This window comes from Lactuca saligna, chromosome 1 (genome assembly GCF_052625555.1).
Source record: "Lactuca saligna cultivar CGN05327 chromosome 1, ASM5262555v1, whole genome shotgun sequence".
Taxonomy (NCBI): domain Eukaryota; kingdom Viridiplantae; phylum Streptophyta; class Magnoliopsida; order Asterales; family Asteraceae; genus Lactuca; species Lactuca saligna.
This window is the reverse complement of record NC_136417.1, coordinates 32047310-32066174: the sequence shown is the minus strand read 5'-3', so window position 1 is coordinate 32066174 and position 18865 is coordinate 32047310. Positions and strand designations below refer to the sequence as shown.

The 18865-nt window shown below is 34.6% G+C and overlaps 4 protein-coding genes across 6 annotated transcripts; all 4 read left to right on the top strand.

Moving 5' to 3' along the window:
- The first annotated feature begins 2184 nt into the window (after nucleotides 1-2184).
- On the top strand, nucleotides 2185-4511 carry LOC145031592 (pto-interacting protein 1). The gene is made up of 7 exons (XM_078980189.1): nucleotides 2185-2315; nucleotides 2805-2910; nucleotides 2986-3236; nucleotides 3323-3449; nucleotides 3524-3930; nucleotides 4014-4100; nucleotides 4237-4511. Exons 2-7 carry the CDS (start codon nucleotides 2829-2831, stop codon nucleotides 4366-4368), a joined length of 1086 nt encoding a protein of 361 aa, XP_078836315.1. The 5' UTR covers nucleotides 2185-2315; nucleotides 2805-2828; the 3' UTR covers nucleotides 4369-4511.
- A 2602-nt stretch (nucleotides 4512-7113) lies between these two features.
- LOC145031567 (putative DEAD-box ATP-dependent RNA helicase 29) lies at nucleotides 7114-11118 on the top strand. Of its 2 annotated transcripts, none has more exons than XM_078980152.1 (11): nucleotides 7114-7262; nucleotides 7602-9154; nucleotides 9233-9290; nucleotides 9457-9561; nucleotides 9678-9723; nucleotides 9832-9905; nucleotides 10002-10054; nucleotides 10152-10233; nucleotides 10308-10364; nucleotides 10452-10605; nucleotides 10686-11118. In XM_078980152.1, the coding sequence occupies exons 2-11, from the start codon at nucleotides 7617-7619 to the stop codon at nucleotides 10892-10894; spliced, it is 2376 nt and encodes a 791-aa protein (XP_078836278.1). In that variant the 5' UTR covers nucleotides 7114-7262; nucleotides 7602-7616; the 3' UTR covers nucleotides 10895-11118. The 2 variants fall into 2 exon arrangements, with proteins under 2 accessions (XP_078836278.1, XP_078836288.1); XM_078980162.1 differs by having other exon boundaries at nucleotides 7117-7262; nucleotides 7584-9154.
- A 1006-nt stretch (nucleotides 11119-12124) lies between these two features.
- LOC145031578 (pto-interacting protein 1-like) lies at nucleotides 12125-14577 on the top strand. 2 transcript variants are annotated; one of them, XM_078980172.1, is made up of 7 exons: nucleotides 12125-12332; nucleotides 12812-12917; nucleotides 12993-13243; nucleotides 13330-13456; nucleotides 13531-13937; nucleotides 14021-14107; nucleotides 14240-14577. In XM_078980172.1, the coding sequence occupies exons 2-7, from the start codon at nucleotides 12836-12838 to the stop codon at nucleotides 14369-14371; spliced, it is 1086 nt and encodes a 361-aa protein (XP_078836298.1). In that variant the 5' UTR covers nucleotides 12125-12332; nucleotides 12812-12835; the 3' UTR covers nucleotides 14372-14577. The 2 variants fall into 2 exon arrangements, with proteins under 2 accessions (XP_078836298.1, XP_078836306.1); XM_078980180.1 differs by lacking the exon at nucleotides 12125-12332 and adding an exon at nucleotides 12378-12525.
- Nucleotides 14578-15777: 1200 nt separating this feature from the next.
- Nucleotides 15778-18512, top strand: LOC145031557 (putative sugar phosphate/phosphate translocator At3g17430). The gene is made up of 9 exons (XM_078980142.1): nucleotides 15778-15909; nucleotides 16469-16683; nucleotides 16760-16867; nucleotides 16992-17023; nucleotides 17113-17163; nucleotides 17247-17308; nucleotides 17401-17662; nucleotides 17753-18018; nucleotides 18111-18512. Exons 2-9 carry the CDS (start codon nucleotides 16597-16599, stop codon nucleotides 18320-18322), a joined length of 1080 nt encoding a protein of 359 aa, XP_078836268.1. The 5' UTR covers nucleotides 15778-15909; nucleotides 16469-16596; the 3' UTR covers nucleotides 18323-18512.
- Nucleotides 18513-18865: the final 353 nt, after the last annotated feature.

Genomic DNA, 18865 nt, shown 5'->3' with positions numbered 1-18865 from the left:
TCAAAGGTATGATAACACCTTCAAAGTTTGACATAACCGGTTGGGCCATCTCAGATCAATTATTATGCGTAAAATAATTGAAACTTCAAATGGTCATTCCTTGAAAAGCAGAAAATTTTTCAAGCAAATGAATTCTCTTGTGCTACATATCTCAAGGAAAATTAACTTCCCATCCATGAACAAAGTTAGGTATGAAAGTCGTAGTTTTAGGAAAGTATTCAAAGGGATATATGTGGACCAGTTCAACCACCATGTGGACCATTTACATATTTTATGGTTTTATTTGACGAATCAACTAAATGGTCACATGTGTGCTTGTTGTCTAGTTGTAATTTGATTTTTGCAAGATTACTTGCATAAATAATCAGCCTAAGGTCACATTTCCCCGATTACTCAATTAAGAAAATGCGACTTGATAATGCTGCAAAATTTTCATTGCAAGCAATTAATGATTATTGCATGTCGATTGGATTGAACATCCTGTTACACATTGTCATATGCAAAATGGTATAACTGATTCATTAATCAAACGCCTTCAATTAATTGCAAGACCATTACTAATGCATTCTAAACTTCCTACATCGACATGGGGCATGAAATTTTACATGCAACATCACTTATACACATCATGCCATCCTATTGTCATTAGTTATCCCCTATTCGACTGGTTTGTAGTTAGTAACTAAATATTTCCATCTAAGGACGTTTAGATGAGCAATTTATGTACCCATTTCTCCACTGGTAGTTGTTGAGGTCAACAAAATTAATAACCCTAAATCCTTTACACTTAAAATAGTGTATAGTGGTAAAGAGGTTGAATCTGTGGAGATTGGTTCAATTTTATAACTTTATGAAAAGTCTCTTTGTAAAAATACTTGTAAAATAACAATAAAATAAAAATAGGGGGGGGGGGGGGGTCTTTTAAAATACTTGTAATACAACTAGAATTAAACTAAGATTTAGATGTAAAGTTCAATAAAAATAAGAATTTGATGTAAGATTAATAAGTGAAGGATGGTTAACTTAAGGTTTCCTCAATTGACTTTTGATGAACATATCATTAGAATCCAATGGTACAATACTTGTTTTAAATCCTCAATTTGGCTATAGTAATCCAAGAAGCTTGAGATTACCTAGACTTTTCTTAGTTGTTAAAATGGTTAGAGAAGCTCATAACAATTTCCTTATTCAAAGTCATAATTTCCATTGAGCATGTAATTAGTGAAAGTCAACTAGCATTAAAAACCAAAAAGTCACTAAATCTAAGATGAGTCAAATGCTTTCACTTCCATGTTGGAGAAAATGTTTGTATGATTATGTGAAGTAAAACTAACACAAAAATCACTTGTTGTTTGCTAATTTGAAGATCCTTTATTTAATCAAGAAATTAGCCAACTAATCACCACAAACATATTCTAACTCGTGATTAAAAACATACAAGTAGTAATAAAATGTTAAAACACAAAACATTGTCATAAAATTTAAGAACAAGTTCATGGAATCTTCAACATTCAACAAGGATTCAAAAGGATTCCACCAAATTCAACCAAGTTTAGTTCATCCTAGCATGGCAAAACTCAAGAAAACAAAGTAAGAAAAGATTATACCAAACATTCAACAAGATTTAGAGATGAAAAGATGATGTTCTTCAAGTGTTATTGGCCTTCAAAACCTTCAAAATCTCCAGAGAAAATACTCCAAATTCAGATGTGTAGAAGTCTAGAAAAGTGGCACACCAACCTTCCCTATATAGCTCAAAATAAGAATTTCCGAAAATGCCCCACGTGCTGGAGATTTAGCAATTCCAACATCAAATCTACATGAGATGATGGATTTGAGTTAAAAACCAACATAATCAACTTAACTTTGCTTAAAACACAAAAGTCTAGTCCTCAAGTGAAATAAAAATAAGATTCAACTTCCTCAAGTGAAATAAAAATCGGATTCAACTCTCAAACTAAAGGTGAAATTCGGATTTTAACATAAAAATGAAAAGAAAGTAATACCTTGAACCAACTTTATTTCTTGACACCTTCAACCAAATGAAACAAAGAAAGCTTGAGATGGTTTTCTAATTTCTTATAATGAAAATCGACATTTCACAACTTCCCATTTGCATGCCGATTTTAGCCTACGCGCTTTCCTAATTGGCGCATCTTAGCCGTCAGTCTTCTCGCTCAATATTACCAGTCAACAAAGCGCAATTAACACAATTGTGTTTGTAGTCTTTCTTTCTTTCTTTCTTGTTTATTACAAAAAAAACTCATTTTTTTAAGCAATATCGTTCACTGATTCAACCACTGCAAAAATCTTAGGTGGGTTCTTCCTTATTCTCCCCTGATAATCTTCTCTGGTTCTTCAATTTCATCAGACCCTTTTGAATTTATACGTTCTTTGAACTGTTTGCACTGCAATTTTCTTAACTTTTAGTCAATTTCCTAAACTGAATCTCCGATCTTTCTCTCTCTATATGGTTTTAATTTACTCGATTGATCCATAGCTGGTTGAAGGTAGATCTGAATTCTGAAATTGGCTAGTCAATTCTAGTATTTAGGCCTTTTTTGATTGCATAAAAGACCACATGCTTTTGTTGAACTTTGGGTCTTCTAAAGTGGGAACAACCCAACAAAAGCAATTATCTTCTCTACTATTCATTTACGCGCTTCTTTGTAGATTGTAATCGACCTAGAAAAAAAAAAAAAAGTAAAAGCGAGACATGTTTCATGATTCTTAATCTTATAGAAGGTAGCTGCTGCTCGATTTGAAGTTTACCCTAATTTGGTATCTCTTTGATTGTAACCCAGCTTTGTCGCTAGAGGAAAGTAATAATGAGTTGCTTCAGCTGTTGCGGAGAAGATGACATGCACAAGTCTTACGACAATGGACCTTACATGGCAAATAACGCAGCAGGTAACTTTCTACTCTACCTTCTTCACATCTTTGTATCGGATCACAAGTTAATGGCGAGAGTTTATATTGCTTAAGGAAACAATGGAGGCTATCGCACGACTGAAGCCGCACCAAAGGACACACAAGCTGTAGCCATTCAGCCCATCGCTGTTCCTACTGTCCAGGTGGACGAATTGAAGGAGATTACTGATAATTTTGGTACAAAGTCATTAATTGGTGAGGGATCATATGGAAGAGTCTACCATGGCGTTTTAAGAAGCGGACAAGCTGCAGCTATTAAAAAGTTAGACTCTAGTAAGCAACCAGATCAGGAGTTTTTAGCTCAGGTTTGATTTACACTTGCTAATATCTTCTATATATAGTAAAAAAGTTAGTTAAAGTTGAGTATTCTAAATTCTAATACCGATTACAGGTTTCTATGGTATCAAGGCTTAAACATGATCATGTTGTTGAGCTACTTGGATACTGTGTAGATGGTGGTTTGAGAGTACTTGCTTATGAGTATGCTTCAAACGGATCTCTTCATGATATTCTTCATGGCAAGTGTTAATATTTTTTGACTTAACGCACTTAATATGGGCAGAATGAGTTATGGTGATGTTTGTGGGTGTAGGAAGGAAAGGTGTAAAAGGTGCACAACCAGGTCCGGTTTTATCATGGTCTCAGAGAGTTAAGATTGCAGTTGGGGCTGCAAAAGGGCTTGAATACTTGCATGAAAAAGCACAGCCTCATATTATTCATCGGGATATAAAGTCAAGTAATGTGCTTCTTTTTGATGAAGATGTTGCAAAGATTGCAGATTTTGACTTGTCAAACCAAGCTCCTGACATGGCAGCAAGACTTCATTCCACGCGTGTTCTTGGAACCTTTGGCTATCATGCACCTGAGTATGCCATGACTGGACAGCTCAGCTCTAAGAGTGATGTCTACAGCTTCGGAGTTGTTCTTTTGGAACTCTTGACCGGCCGAAAACCCGTTGACCATACCTTGCCACGTGGTCAACAGAGTCTCGTCACTTGGGTACGTTCCATAATTATGTTTTTTTTTTTTTTTTTTTTCAAAAAATCTAAATGTGTTTTTGAATGTGAAAATAATGTGATCAGGCAACACCAAAACTCAGTGAAGATAAGGTGAAACAGTGTGTTGACACCAGACTGAATGGAGAATACCCCCCAAAGGCAGTTGCCAAGGTGTGTAATGTTTCTTTTATGGACCGAATCAACCGTCTGAATGACCATTTTACACTTACAACCCTGTATAGCTGTCGAGGTTAAGTTCTTAACCGATTAAGTAATGTTTGTGTGATAATTTATTTGGTAATGACAGATGGCGGCAGTTGCAGCCTTGTGTGTGCAATATGAAGCTGATTTTAGGCCAAATATGAGCATTGTTGTTAAAGCATTGCAGCCATTGCTGAATGCTCGACAGGGACCTCAAACAGAAGCACCACACTTGTGAATTCATCTTTCTATTTATGCTGAATATTATATATGTTTATTGTTTTTGAACGACATGCCGCCTAAAGGTAGCAGATATTTATGTATGATTTGTAGAATCATTCTTTTATTTGATGTTTGTCAGCAAGGTTTTAAATTTCTTAATCTTTCCAAATGAGTAAGATTTCGTGGAAACTTTCGAGGATTATTTGCAAGGGTGGAGCCACATGAGAGCTGTTTTTCCTTGAGATTACAGAGATGTCTTGATCTTTTATTAACAAGAAGAAATGGGAAAAATTAGAAAATACAATTTTAGTCCACAACTTTTAAACAAAAACATGACACCTTTTACAGGTTTGGAAGAGTATAGAAGACTCTTTTTACAAGAACTTCCAAATGCAAACAACTCCTGTATATTTTGAACAGGGTTTTCATTCCAGACACGTCTCGTACATGTATTTCGGATTTCAGACTATGGTTGTTTTATCAGTCAAACATTTCCACCACAGTAATTCTTAATAACCAACATAATAATTACCATCATAGCATAACTAATGAGAAACACTCAGGTTTCTACGAAACCTAACACTTTTCATTCCATACCAGTTCTTTGGATTCTAGACATGGGTTTCTGTTTTGAATCGAGTTTTCTCATAAAAAAATGTAAACAAGATGTATAAGCCAGAATCGACATACCCAATATACCAGAGTCTCTTCATAGACAAATTCCATTTTCCTTGGATTCAAGAGAATCCGAAATGACATTTTGAAATGTAATGGTACTACACTTCAGTTTGAAATGTAACGGTACTACATTTCAGATTTCCTTTACAGAGGAAAGGACATCTTACACGGGTAGGCACCCATCAAATCAAGAACCCATGATGTCTTATTTTGGATTTGTAGGTAAGTTTTGTAAAATGTTATTTTCAGGATTCCTAAATTAAGAAACTATCATTTTTGTAATTTTGTAAATATCACCAAAAAAAAAGTACAAAATCGTTTACCAAAATTAAAGAGGGATGGTGTCATAATCAATTTTGTTATAATTTATTTTTTATATTTTATATAATTATGTTAGTATTTTTATATTTTCACCATACAACATGTTGGGCTTTGGAACATTATTTCAAGTAGTTTAGGCTGTGCTTTAACACTTGATATTGGATACAAAACCAATATTAATCCATCCATGACCAACGCCTCAAGGGATGAGCATCGGAACTAGGTACCTGTTTTTGGAACCGAAACTGCATCGGAACTGCCGGTTCTAGAACTGGAACTGCCTTAAGCGGTTCCGGTTCCAATTCTCATTTTTTTGGAACCGCTACCCACTGAGTACCCGCCGAAACCGGTATATATATATATATATATATATATATATATATATATGTGTGTGTGTGTGTGTGTGTGTGTGTGTGTTACTTAGACCGGTTTAGAATATATTGGTCCGATTCTGTCTCTCTTTTGGTCCGAAATGATTCAATTTGGATCAAACTAAGTTGCGGTTTTATCGACAAAAATTAACAAAGTTAATGTAACCGGGTTATCCGCTCGTTGAAGCGGAACCGGAACCGCCGGTTCCGAAACTGGTTCCAAAAATTTAAGAGCCGCCTAGAGCGGTTCCGTTTCTAACTTTCTAGGAACCGCCGGTTCCGTTTCTAACTTTCTAGGAACCGCCGGTTCCGGTTCTCGCCAAATGAGGAGGGTATCCGCCTATACTCCCCTAAACGCCTCCATGGAAAGCCCCCCCCCCCCCCCCCCCCCCCCCCCCCCCTCATAAAGCTAAATTCGCCATTGAACAATCTGCACACATAAATTGGTGTTGTTGCTTATAGGGACCAACTACATATTCCTTGCCGAAAAGCTTCTCAATTAATTGACCTTCAATGGTAAATCACTGTTCTACCGTAATCTATACATGTATCCATTTCTCGATGTAGACAATCACTTTTACTTTCAGTAGTTTTAGGTTTCATTAGTACTTACATTGCTTTACTGTAGATTTAATCATATAAAACAATTGTTTGTTCCATATTTTTCTATGAACTTTGCTATCTGCTTATGCTAGAATTAACTACTGCCTCCTACTGATAACTCCAGAGATCGAGAGCGTAGTTCCTACTTCATAGGAATCACATCGCTATTCTACTAGGGCTGGTTGTTTCGATATTGGTAGATTTTAACCAAGGTTCACAAGTATTTGTGAAAAAACTAATATTGAACATGACCCACATCTAAATCACGTCATGGATTGCTATCATGAGTGATACTTGATAAAAATGTATTATTGTTATATCCTTAATACATGAGATGCATACAAGGACTTAAGTGTAGGGAATGTTATATTTTGATGTGGTTAAATGCTTATCTTTAAACAAATTATACGAACTATACAAAAAGCTTATGTAGTAAAAGAAATTGGTGGAAACAAAAAGAAAATAAAAGAAATTTATACAAAAAGCTTATGTAGTAAAAGAAATTGGTGGAAACAAAAAGAAAGTAAAAGAAATTGATAGAAAGAACGCTTCTAACTTTCCATATGATTTAATAGGATTTAAAGAAAAAAACAAAATGTTTAATTTTGTTTTGATTTTTCTCCAACTCATATAAATTCCTTTTTTTTTTTTTTTTCTCTTATTTCTTTCCGTACTTTATTTTCTAAAATTTTCTTTTCTTTGCTGCAACTGGAAACTATACGTAATTAAAAACAAACTCCTTATTGCACCGTTCTGACGAATTGACCGATATAACCCTTTAACCTAATACTCCTTACACGATACAAACAGCGCCTGTAACAAAAGACGCCTCATTTGTGCTGCTTCTCTCCATCGCCTCTCTCCTGTGAAGCCACCGGCCGGAGCGCCGCACCCCACAACTGCCGGAGACCTTCGACCTTCAACCCCACAGCTACAGGTTCGTTTCTTCCTGCATTCGTTCTATTTTTTTCTTTTTCTTCTGTCGCTCTTTCTTCTTATCGCTGGTGTGTTTCTTCAATTTCCCATCTGGAATGTGTTGATATACGAAATCTGTTACATTCGAGCCCGAGGCCATGAATTTCTCCATTGAAATCATGACCATGAAAGTGAATTGATGCATGTATCGTGGTTTTTCGGACTTTATTTCTGTGAATGCATATTCCAGAACGGGTTTATTGCTAAAAATAAGTTAATGCTTTAATTTTCTTCATTGGATATCATCTGTTGCTGTTCTTTCAATTTGCTTATTCTTTCTTAGATTTTGTATTTATCGTAGTTGTTCCAACACTCAATGGGGAGAGGAAAACCCCTTCTCGTAAGCTCTGTAACAGAGCTGAAGAAAAAAGAAAAGAAAGAGAAGAAGGCAAAATCAGGCGGATTCGAATCCTTAAACCTAAGCTCCAATGTCTTCAGAGGCGTTAAGCGCAAGGGATACCGAATTCCCACACCAATACAACGCAAAACAATGCCACTCATTCTCTCTGGAGCCGATGTTGTTGCCATGGCAAGAACAGGGTCCGGTAAAACAGCAGCTTTTTTAGTCCCCATGCTCGAGAGACTGCAGCAACATGTCTCTCAGTCTGGTATCAGAGCCCTAATCTTATCACCCACACGCGACCTTGCTCTTCAAACACTTAAGTTCACTCAAGAACTTGGCAAATTTACAGACCTTCGTGTTAGTTTGTTAGTTGGTGGTGATAGTATGGAAAGTCAATTTGAAGAATTAGCACAAAGCCCTGATATCATAATAGCAACTCCTGGAAGACTGATGCATCATTTAGAAGAAGTGGATGACATGTCATTAAGATCAGTTGAATATGTAGTGTTTGATGAAGCCGATAGTCTTTTCAGCATGGGGTTTGCTGAACAGTTGCACAGAATCCTTCAACAGCTAGGCGACAATAGACAGACTTTACTCTTCAGTGCAACTTTACCAAGTGCTCTAGCCGAGTTTGCAAAAGCAGGGCTGAGGGACCCGCAACTTGTTAGGCTTGATTTGGAGACTAAAATCAGTCCTGATTTGAAACTTACTTTCTTTTCATTAAGACAAGAAGAAAAGCTAGCTGCTTTGTTGTATTTGATTAGAGAACATGTAAGATCAGATGAACAATCTTTAATATTTGTGTCTACAAAGCATCATGTCCAGTTTCTTGATCATTTGTTAAGAGAAGAAGGTATAGAACCTTCTGTTTGTTATGGTGATATGGATCAAGATGATAGAAAGATTAACGTGGCAAGATTTCGATCAAGAAAAACCATGTTTCTTATAGTGACAGATGTTGCTGCTAGAGGGATTGATATCCCACTTCTTGACAATGTTATAAACTGGGATTTCCCTCCAAAACCGAAGCTTTTCGTGCACCGGGTGGGTCGAGCTGCACGGGCGGGTCGAACGGGTACTGCTTTTTCCTTTGTGACATCTGAGGACATGGCTTATCTCCTTGATTTGCATCTTTTTCTTTCAAAACCAATCAAACCTGCACCTACTGAAGAAGAGGTTTTGAGAGACATGAAAGGGGTTATGGAAAGAATCGATGAGGCGATGTTGAATGGTGAAACGGTTTTTGGGAGGTTTCCACAAACAGCTATTGATCTTGTTGCAGATAGGGTTCGTGAGATTCTTGATTCATCTACTGAATTGGATTGTTTGTTGAGGCCTTGTGAAAGGGCTTTTAGGTTGTATATGAAAACTAAAGAGAAGCCTTCTAGAGAGAGTATTAAAAGAGCTAAGAATATGCCACGTGAAGGCTTGCATCCCATGTTTATTAAAGAATTGGGTGGCAATGAGTTATCTGCATTAGCATTTTCTGAGAGCCTAAAAGCATACAGGTGAATTGTTTTGTTAAAGATGTATAGTTGACTTTTTGACTTTTTGTACCTTTTGACTCATAGCTTAACTAATTACAGAGCAAAGCAAACTGTCTTGGAATCTGAAGGTCATGCTGCCAAAGCAAAGCATCTGCAGGTAATAACAACAGATTTATTCCTTGTTATATAAAATTTTAATACTAATACGAGTTTGTTATACCTGTTATTTTTCATACATTGAGCTCTAAATAACTAGATCTTCGGAGACATGACGTTGTTTTGAAAGCATTTTGTTGTATTAATTGCATATTTAATATTTTCAGGGACCTTCTAGCCAGTGGGTAGATGTAATGAAGATGAAAAGAGCTATTCATGAGAAGATCATTAATAAAGTAAATCAGCAGCACTCTAACACTCAAGCAGCTAAGGTGAATCCCATATTTATTTCTTTTCATTCTAACATTTTCAGCAATTAAGATAGTTCAAATCATTGATTTAATTATTTTTCCAATTCTTTATTCTTTTATGTGATATGGGTTTGCAGGAAGTTGAAGATATAGATAATGCATTACTAAAGAAGGGAAAAAAAGGTTTGTGAATTGTTTATAATACTTGTTTTATGTACTTTATATCAGTGAGCAGAGACATAGTAAAAGTTTTCATATCTAGAGTTGATAATTAATTGATATTTATGGCAGTTTCTGGTAGTAAAAGGAAAGCACAAAGCTTTAAGGATGAGGAGTTTTTTATAAGCTCAGTGCCAACAAATCAAGTAACTTTTCATTCCCCTTACTCTGTAACATTATATATTCATCTTTAATAAAATTACAAGAATGATATTTTATCCAATCTTGATATCTTTTTGCAGCATTTTGAGGCAGGTCTCTCAGTCAGAAATAACGGAGGCTTTGTTTCCAACAGGTAAATATCAATAAATAAATGCTCTGATCATTTTTATAAAAAAAAATGGTATTTTTTATGATATAAAGCTGAAAACTTGTATTGATTGATGAAATAGGTTGGAGTCTGCTGTTCTTGACTTAGCTGCAGATGATAGTAGCGGATTACAAAAACAGAAATCCTCCTTCCATTGGGATAAGGTTTGACTTTTTAATTTATATATATAATTCCACTTTTTTACTTATATCTAAACTATTTATATATATGATGACAGAGGAGTAAAAAGTATGTCAAGTTGAACAATGGTGACCGTGTGTCAGCTAGTGGGAAGGTATTTAAAAAAAAATTATTCTTTATTTGATTTTTTGTTTTGAAAATATGTTTTGTACTATTTTATTTACTTGTGTGGTATATACAGATAATAACAGAGAGTGGTAAAAAAGGGAAGGCAAATAAAACAGGAATATATAAAAGATGGAAAGAAAAGTCACACAGTAAGATATCTTTTCAAGGATCAAACAATGAAGGTAGTAGTAGTAGTACTAGTGCTATGGAATCTACAAGTCTCAAAGGTATATATATATCATATATGAACACAGTTGACTTTTTAAAAAAAAAAAAAATATTTATTTAAATTTTATAAAAAATGCAGGAGGTGGAATGCAAAGGGGGCGTAATAACAGAGGATTTAAAGGTCGTATGGTTCCTAATGCTCATGTGAGGTCGGAAGTTAAAAATCTTGAACAGGTTAGAAAAGATAGGCAAACAAAAGCAACTAAAGCAGCTTTTATGAAGAGTAATCCCAAAAAAGGTAAGAAAACGGGGAAATTTGGTAATAAAAGGGGGAAGGGAAGGAAGTGATTTGAAAATTTTCATGTGGTTGAGGTTTAGGAGTTTGATGTTTGTTTGTTTGTGTCAGTTGAATGTTAATTGGGAATATCTTTTGAAATTTATTATATAGGTAAAAGTATAAGTATATTTGCGATCACATGAAGAAAACATGTTAGACTGTGAATGCTTTTGTGATGCATGCTTTACACAATTTTGTGATATTTATTTGTTAGGTGATGTTTGGTTACAATTTTTCTTGATTGTTTTTTGTAGCAATTTGAGAATTGTCGCTGAAGAATAAATTGTTAAATTATTGAAGCGTGTGATCTGCAATTTGAATAACAGAGTAATATTTATTTATAAAAAGAAAAGGAAGGGTAGGGGTTGTTCAATGTTAACGAGTGAGGTTTTACTTTTTAGATTATAAAATTCAACAAGCCAACAAACGCCAGCAAAGATTATTCTACTACATTTCTTTTGTTTTCTTATATCAATTAAATATTTAAACCATCATATGAACAGGTCCATCATTTTGATTCTGACAAAAAATGTTGAATTCTTTTTGGATAATCAAAATAAAAATTCAAAGTCCAATATATTAACTAAATATGTATGCAATAGTAATTAGCAATTTAACATGCAAATACTTATTGCTTGAGAGTAATATATTTTTCCTTAAAAGATTACATGTTTAAAATTTAAAAAAAGTTAAATTAAATAAAAGCATATAAAGAATGGCATAAAGTATTTCTATATTTGTTAAACTTACAACTAGTATTTTGTAATGTTGTGAAATTATGTTCTTCAAAATTGTAAAGCCACATTTTATTTCATAATTAATAATATCGTATAACATTATTGAGCATAATATTCTTCCTCATTAGATTAGGTACCCATGATAGGTTGGCTAATTGGAAGTTGGAATATGATTATTATTTCACCTAATAATATCCCATCTAGGGCATGTTCAATGTTCAAAATCCAAACTATTTACAAGCTTTCATATTTCATTTACAAATTTTGTAAAATCACTATCTTTTCATTATTCACAATATTTGATTATCTTATATCGATTATTCTCTCACATTAAAAAAGTTATTAAGTTACAACCGAATCTTTTTAGCATTTTTTTCTAACGATTATTAGTGATCGAATTATATTTTAGATTTTTTGAAAAGATCTTTTATGATTTATAAAATATCTATGTATATCTATATTCTATATATAGTTATAGTCTACTCGATTTCCAACTTCCCATTTGCATCCCGATTTTAGCCTACGCGCTTTCCTAATTGGCTTATCTTAGCCGTCCGACTTCTCGCTCGCTCAATATTACTAGCCAACAAAGCGTAATTAACACAATTGTGTTTGTAATCTTTCTTTCTTTCTTTTCTATTGCTTATTACAAAAAAAACTCATTTTTTTTAAGCAATCTCGTTCACTGAGTCAACCACTGCAAAAATCTTAGGTAGGTTCTTCCTTATTCTTCCCTGATGATCTTCTCTGGTTCTTCAGTTTCATCAGAACCTTTTGAATTTACATGTTCTTTGAACTGTTTGCACTGCAATTTTCTTAACTTTTAGTCAATTTCCTAAACTGAATCTTGGATCTTTCTCTCTATATGGTCTTATTTTACTCGATTGATCCATAGCTGGTTGAAGGTAGATCTGAACTCTGAAATTGGTTATTCAATTCTAGTCTTTAGGCCTTTTCTGATTGCATTAAAGACCACATGGTTTTGTTGAATTTTGGGTCTTCTAAAATGGGAACAACCCAACAAGAGCAATTATCTTTTCTACTATTCATTGTACGCGCTTCTTTGTAAACTGTATTCGACCTAAAAAAAAAGTAAAAGCGAGACATATATCTGATTCTTAATCTTATAGAAGCTAGCTACGCTCGATTTGTAGTTTACCCTAATTTGGTATCTCTTTGATTGTAACCCAGCTTTGTTGCTAGTGGAAAGTAATCATGAGTTGCTTCAGCTGTTGCGGAGAAGATGACATGCACAAGTCTTACGACAATGGACCTTACATGGCAAATAACGCAGCAGGTAACTTTCTACTCTACCTTCTTCACATCTTTGTATCGGATCACAAGTTAATGGCGAGAGTTTATATTGCTTAAGGAAACAATGGAGGCTATCGCACGACTGAAGCCGCACCAAAGGACACACAAGCTGTAGCCATTCAGCCCATCGCTGTTCCTACTGTCCAGGTGGACGAATTGAAGGAGATTACTGATAATTTTGGTACAAAGTCATTAATTGGTGAGGGATCATATGGAAGAGTCTACCATGGCGTTTTAAGAAGCGGACAAGCTGCAGCTATTAAAAAGTTAGACTCTAGTAAGCAACCAGATCAGGAGTTTTTAGCTCAGGTTTGATTTACACTTGCTAATATCTTCTATATATAGTAAAAAAGTTAGTTAAAGTTGAGTATTCTAAATTCTAATACCGATTACAGGTTTCTATGGTATCAAGGCTTAAACATGATCATGTTGTTGAGCTACTTGGATACTGTGTAGATGGTGGTTTGAGAGTACTTGCTTATGAGTATGCTTCAAACGGATCTCTTCATGATATTCTTCATGGCAAGTGTTAATATTTTTTGACTTAACGCACTTAATATGGGCAGAATGAGTTATGGTGATGTTTGTGGGTGTAGGAAGGAAAGGTGTAAAAGGTGCACAACCAGGTCCGGTTTTATCATGGTCTCAGAGAGTTAAGATTGCAGTTGGGGCTGCAAAAGGGCTTGAATACTTGCATGAAAAAGCACAGCCTCATATTATTCATCGGGATATAAAGTCAAGTAATGTGCTTCTTTTTGATGAAGATGTTGCAAAGATTGCAGATTTTGACTTGTCAAACCAAGCTCCTGACATGGCAGCAAGACTTCATTCCACGCGTGTTCTTGGAACCTTTGGCTATCATGCACCTGAGTATGCCATGACTGGACAGCTCAGCTCTAAGAGTGATGTCTACAGCTTCGGAGTTGTTCTTTTGGAACTCTTGACCGGCCGAAAACCCGTTGACCATACCTTGCCACGTGGTCAACAGAGTCTCGTCACTTGGGTACGTTCCATAATTATGTTTTTTTTTTTTTTTTTTTTCAAAAAATCTAAATGTGTTTTTGAATGTGAAAATAATGTGATCAGGCAACACCAAAACTCAGTGAAGATAAGGTGAAACAGTGTGTTGACACCAGACTGAATGGAGAATACCCCCCAAAGGCAGTTGCCAAGGTGTGTAATGTTTCTTTTATGGACTGAATCAACCGTCTGAACGACCATTTTACCCTTACATCCCTGTATAGCTGTCGAGGTTAAGTTCTTAACCGATTAAGTAATGTTTGTGTGATAATTTGGTAATGACAGATGGCGGCAGTTGCAGCCTTGTGTGTGCAATATGAAGCTGATTTTAGGCCAAATATGAGCATTGTTGTTAAAGCATTGCAACCATTGTTGAATGCTCGACATGGACCTCAAGCAGAAGCACCACACTTGTGAATTCATCTCTCTATTTATGTGGAATATATGGAGTATATGTTTATTGTTTTTGAAAAACAGGCCACCTAAACGTAGCATATATTTATGTATGATTTGTAGAATCATTCTTTTGTTTGATGTTAAATTTCTTAATCTTTACAAATGTGTAAGATTTCTTTGAAACTTTCAAGGGTTGTTTGTAATGCAATTGTCTCGGGTTAAGATTATATTGAGATGTTTTTCATGCTAGAAATGTGCTGCTTTTCTTTGAGATTATAGAGGTATCTTGTTTCTTTTATTAACAAGAAGAAATGGGAAAATTTAGAAAATACAATTTTAGTCCACAACTTTTAAACAAAAACATATTATGAAACAGCTTACAGGTTTGGAAGAGTATAGATTATAGAAGATTCTTTTTACTAGAACTTCTAAACATAAACAACTCAAGAAAAACATTAGTATTTGCATTTAGCACCCCTTCTGATTTGGGTAAATCTTAATTAATTTCCATCTAGATGAATCGATGCCAAGGAAGGTTCTCAATGAGTCACTTCTATATAGATGAGTTGAACCGATTTGAGTTGAATTATAAAGCTGGGGTTGTTTTAAGGGAGAACTAGGAGACTCTTCATGTAAAGAACTTGAGTTTGATGATCGATTTATCAGATTGTATATCGACTCTTGCCAAATCCTCCATGTTTATAGCATCACATCTAAGGGCAAAATGATCAGTGGAAGTATTTCTTGATAAGTTTGTCAAACATGTATTGTCAAATGGTCAAATGAGAACTCTTCTAAATCACAAACTTTGTCATCCATTTATGAACTAAAGTATTGTTGATAGTCTATGTTGTTTCTAGAAAGTCTATGTTGCTTCTTTAAGAGTAATCTAGAAACAACATACCCGATTATCCAAGTCTCATCTTCACCACTGAGATTCCATTTCTCATTGATTCAAGAGAATCTGAAATGTGAAATGTAGTGGTACCACATTTCAGATTTCCTTTAAATAGAGGACCACTTATATCCAAAATACGGATTTTGGATATATTGGTTGTTTTTGTAAAATACAAAGTATTAGTTATTTTCACTATTTTTAAATGGGAAGTAATAAGTTTTTTCCATAAACAATCATTTATGTTTTATAGAGTTGTATAATACAATATTTTTACTCTACAAATTGTTGTGTATGTAAAAAAATTATTATATATGAATCACTTCTCTTCTTAAATTAAAAAACTGTTATTTTTTATACTTTATACAGTTCAGTTAATATTTTATATGTTCTGTTTATTGTTATGATTAAAAAATAATAAGAGGTTGGGCTTTGGTAGCTTAAGTCAAATTCAGACTGGGCTTTTAACACTTGATATTGGATACAGAAACCAGTATTAATCCATCCGACCGACGACTCCATGGAAAGCCGTTGCCCCACCCCCGTAAAGCTAAATCCGCCATTGAACAGTGCACACTGCACACACGCAAATTGGTGTTGCTGCTTCTAGGGGCCAGCTACATATTCCTTGCTGAAAAGCTTCTCAATTAATTGATCTTCAAAGGTAAATCACTGTTCTACCGTAATATATACATGTATCCATTTCTCGATGTAGATCAGCACTTTTCCTTTCAAACAGTTTCTGGTTTTCATTAGCATTTACATTGCTTTACTGTGGATTTAATCATTTAAAACAATTGTTTGTTTCATATTTATCTATGAACTTCGCTATCTGCTTAATGCTAGAATTAATTACTGCCTCCTACTGATAACCCCAGAGATCGAGAGCGTAGTTCCTACTTCCTCGGAATCGCATCGCTATTCTATTAGGGTAGGTTATTCCGGCATTGACAGATTTAACAACTTCCGATGGAAAATCGTGTCTGGATATAAACCCTGAAACTTGTCTAGTGTTCATATCCAATAGAGAAAGCCAACAAGTGATCTTTTAAGACAATTAGCTAGCTGTAATTTCATCAAAATTTACTTCATCTAGCCAAAGATTCAAGCAGTCCAGTGAGTTTAATATGAAATGCTTTCAGATCGAGATTTTAGTTGCTGAATGTGGCTTTCTTTCACCTATAAAAGTAGCAATTCACCATTCAAATCTTATCACTTTGTAGGGTACTACTTATGGTGCAGAAGGTGAGGTTTCACCCTTGTTTTTGATGAGTGGGAGAGAACTCATTGTATGTTCTGAATCTGGGAACTAAAACATAAAGAGCGAAATCTCGTGAAGTAAGCAGCTACAATGATGATGAACAAGTCACTTTTCTTGACTTACCTTTACCTATTAATCTACATTTTGCTGTCATCTGGAGTTATTCTGTACAACAAGGTAATTCAACATTGTTTTCACCTGATGCCTCAACATCTAATTTTCCCTTACTTATCATCTATATATCTATTTGCAGTGGGTTCTCTCTCCAAAATACTTCAATTTTCCCTTTCCTATCACTCTCACTATGATCCATATGGGCTTTTCTGGAGCAGTAGCATTCTTTCTTGTTCGTGTTTTTAAGGTACAATTCATTTATATAATCATTAAAGAATCCCATTCAAAGCATGCCTCAAAATCAATGCCTATCTTCATGAATAAACTTAACAAGTGCTCTTTTCACTTATCTTCTTTCAATTATACTGCAGGTTGTTACTCCGGTTAAAATGACATTTGAAATGTAAGATATCTACTTCATAATTCAATTTGTTTAGTTTCTAACAAACTTTAAGCCTCCATTAAGAATTCTTTTCTCATGGGCATTGACAGATATGCAACATGTGTAGTTCCCATCAGTGCTTTCTTCGCATCAAGTCTGTGGTAAGAATCATTTATATCATGTAGACTTTTATTTTCCTCCATCTTTTATGTGAGTGTGAAGTTACTATATATTTACATTGCAGGTTTGGCAACACTGCATACTTGCATATATCTGTGGCCTTCATTCAAATGCTGAAAGCATTAAGTACGCAAAACCGTTATCTATATTTCTTTTCATTAAACTTTGTTTATAAATAATATAGCTGAGTGAATGTATTTTGGAATGGACAAACACAGTGCCAGTAGCAACACTTATCATGGCAGTCCTATGTGGCACTGACAAGCTGAGGTGGGATGTTTTACTGAACATGTTGCTGGTCAGTGTTGGAGTTGTGATTTCTTCATATGGGGAAATCCATTTTAATGTTATAGGGACACTTTATCAAGTAACAGGCATATTTGCAGAAGCTTTGAGGCTAGTTTTAACTCAAGTCCTTCTACAAAAAAAGGGTTTAACCCTAAACCCTATTACAAGCTTATATTACATAGCTCCATGCAGGTATTAATTATTTATTCCATACAATGCTCACTACTACTTTTCTTGATTCATACCTCTTTTTTTCATGTGTTTCCCTTTTTACCCCTGCAGTTTTGCTTTCTTGTTTGTGCCATGGTATTTGTTGGAGAAGAGTAACATGGAAGTTTCACAAATTCAATTCAACTTCTGGATTTTCTTCTCGAATGCTTTATGTGCTTTAGCATTAAACCTCTCAATTTTCTTAGTAATTGGAAGAACAGGAGCAGTTACAATTCGTGTGGCAGGTGTCCTTAAAGATTGGATATTGATTGCCCTTTCAACTGTAATATTTCCAGAATCTGCCATCACCGGGCTCAATATTATCGGTTATGCCATTGGTATGCAAGATGTCATCATTACCCTTGGGTTTAAATCTTTGATATCATCATTAAAATAGAAACTAAAAAGATCGATTAAAATTTGTTTGTAGCGCTTTGTGGTGTGGTGATGTACAACTACATTAAGGTTAGAGATGTGAAAGCATCTCAAATTCCTCCTGAAACTATTATCCCAGAAAGAATGACTAATGATGATGATGATGATACAAGGAGTAGTAGTGCAGTAGATGAAGAAGCACCTTTAATGGCATCTTCAAGGCTCTCTCATATTGCACGTTCACAGCTTACAAGCCGAGATGCATGATCATGATCATGATCATATGTATAAAACTAATCTGGTGAATTCATAGGAGACATACGTGTATGTGTTTTTTTTACATGGTTTTGAGGATGGAAAATTGGATTATTGTATTGTATTTTTACTAGACAGATTTTGAAACAACACTCTGAGGATTGGTTTTGGATTTATGATTTACAATCTTAGTTTTGATCAATTAACTGATGTAAAATAGGATCTGGAAGAAGACAAAACTATTATTTTTTGTTGTTAATGATTTAATATGATAACATAAGAAAATGCAACAGTATGGACTAATAGATATTTTTATTTAAATATATATACTAAATAAGATATTTATGAGTCTTACTATTCATGTTCCCAACCATCAATATTTTTGCTGACAATATTTTGCTGAATAAAGTATTATGGTCCCACTTGATTGGCTCGATCCTATCCATAAAACTAAAATCATATATTTTGGTTAGAAGTGTACTTAACATCCAAGTGTAGATTTAGAAAAAGGAGGAGATTTCACATGAGAAGCATTAATGTATGTTGGAAATTTAA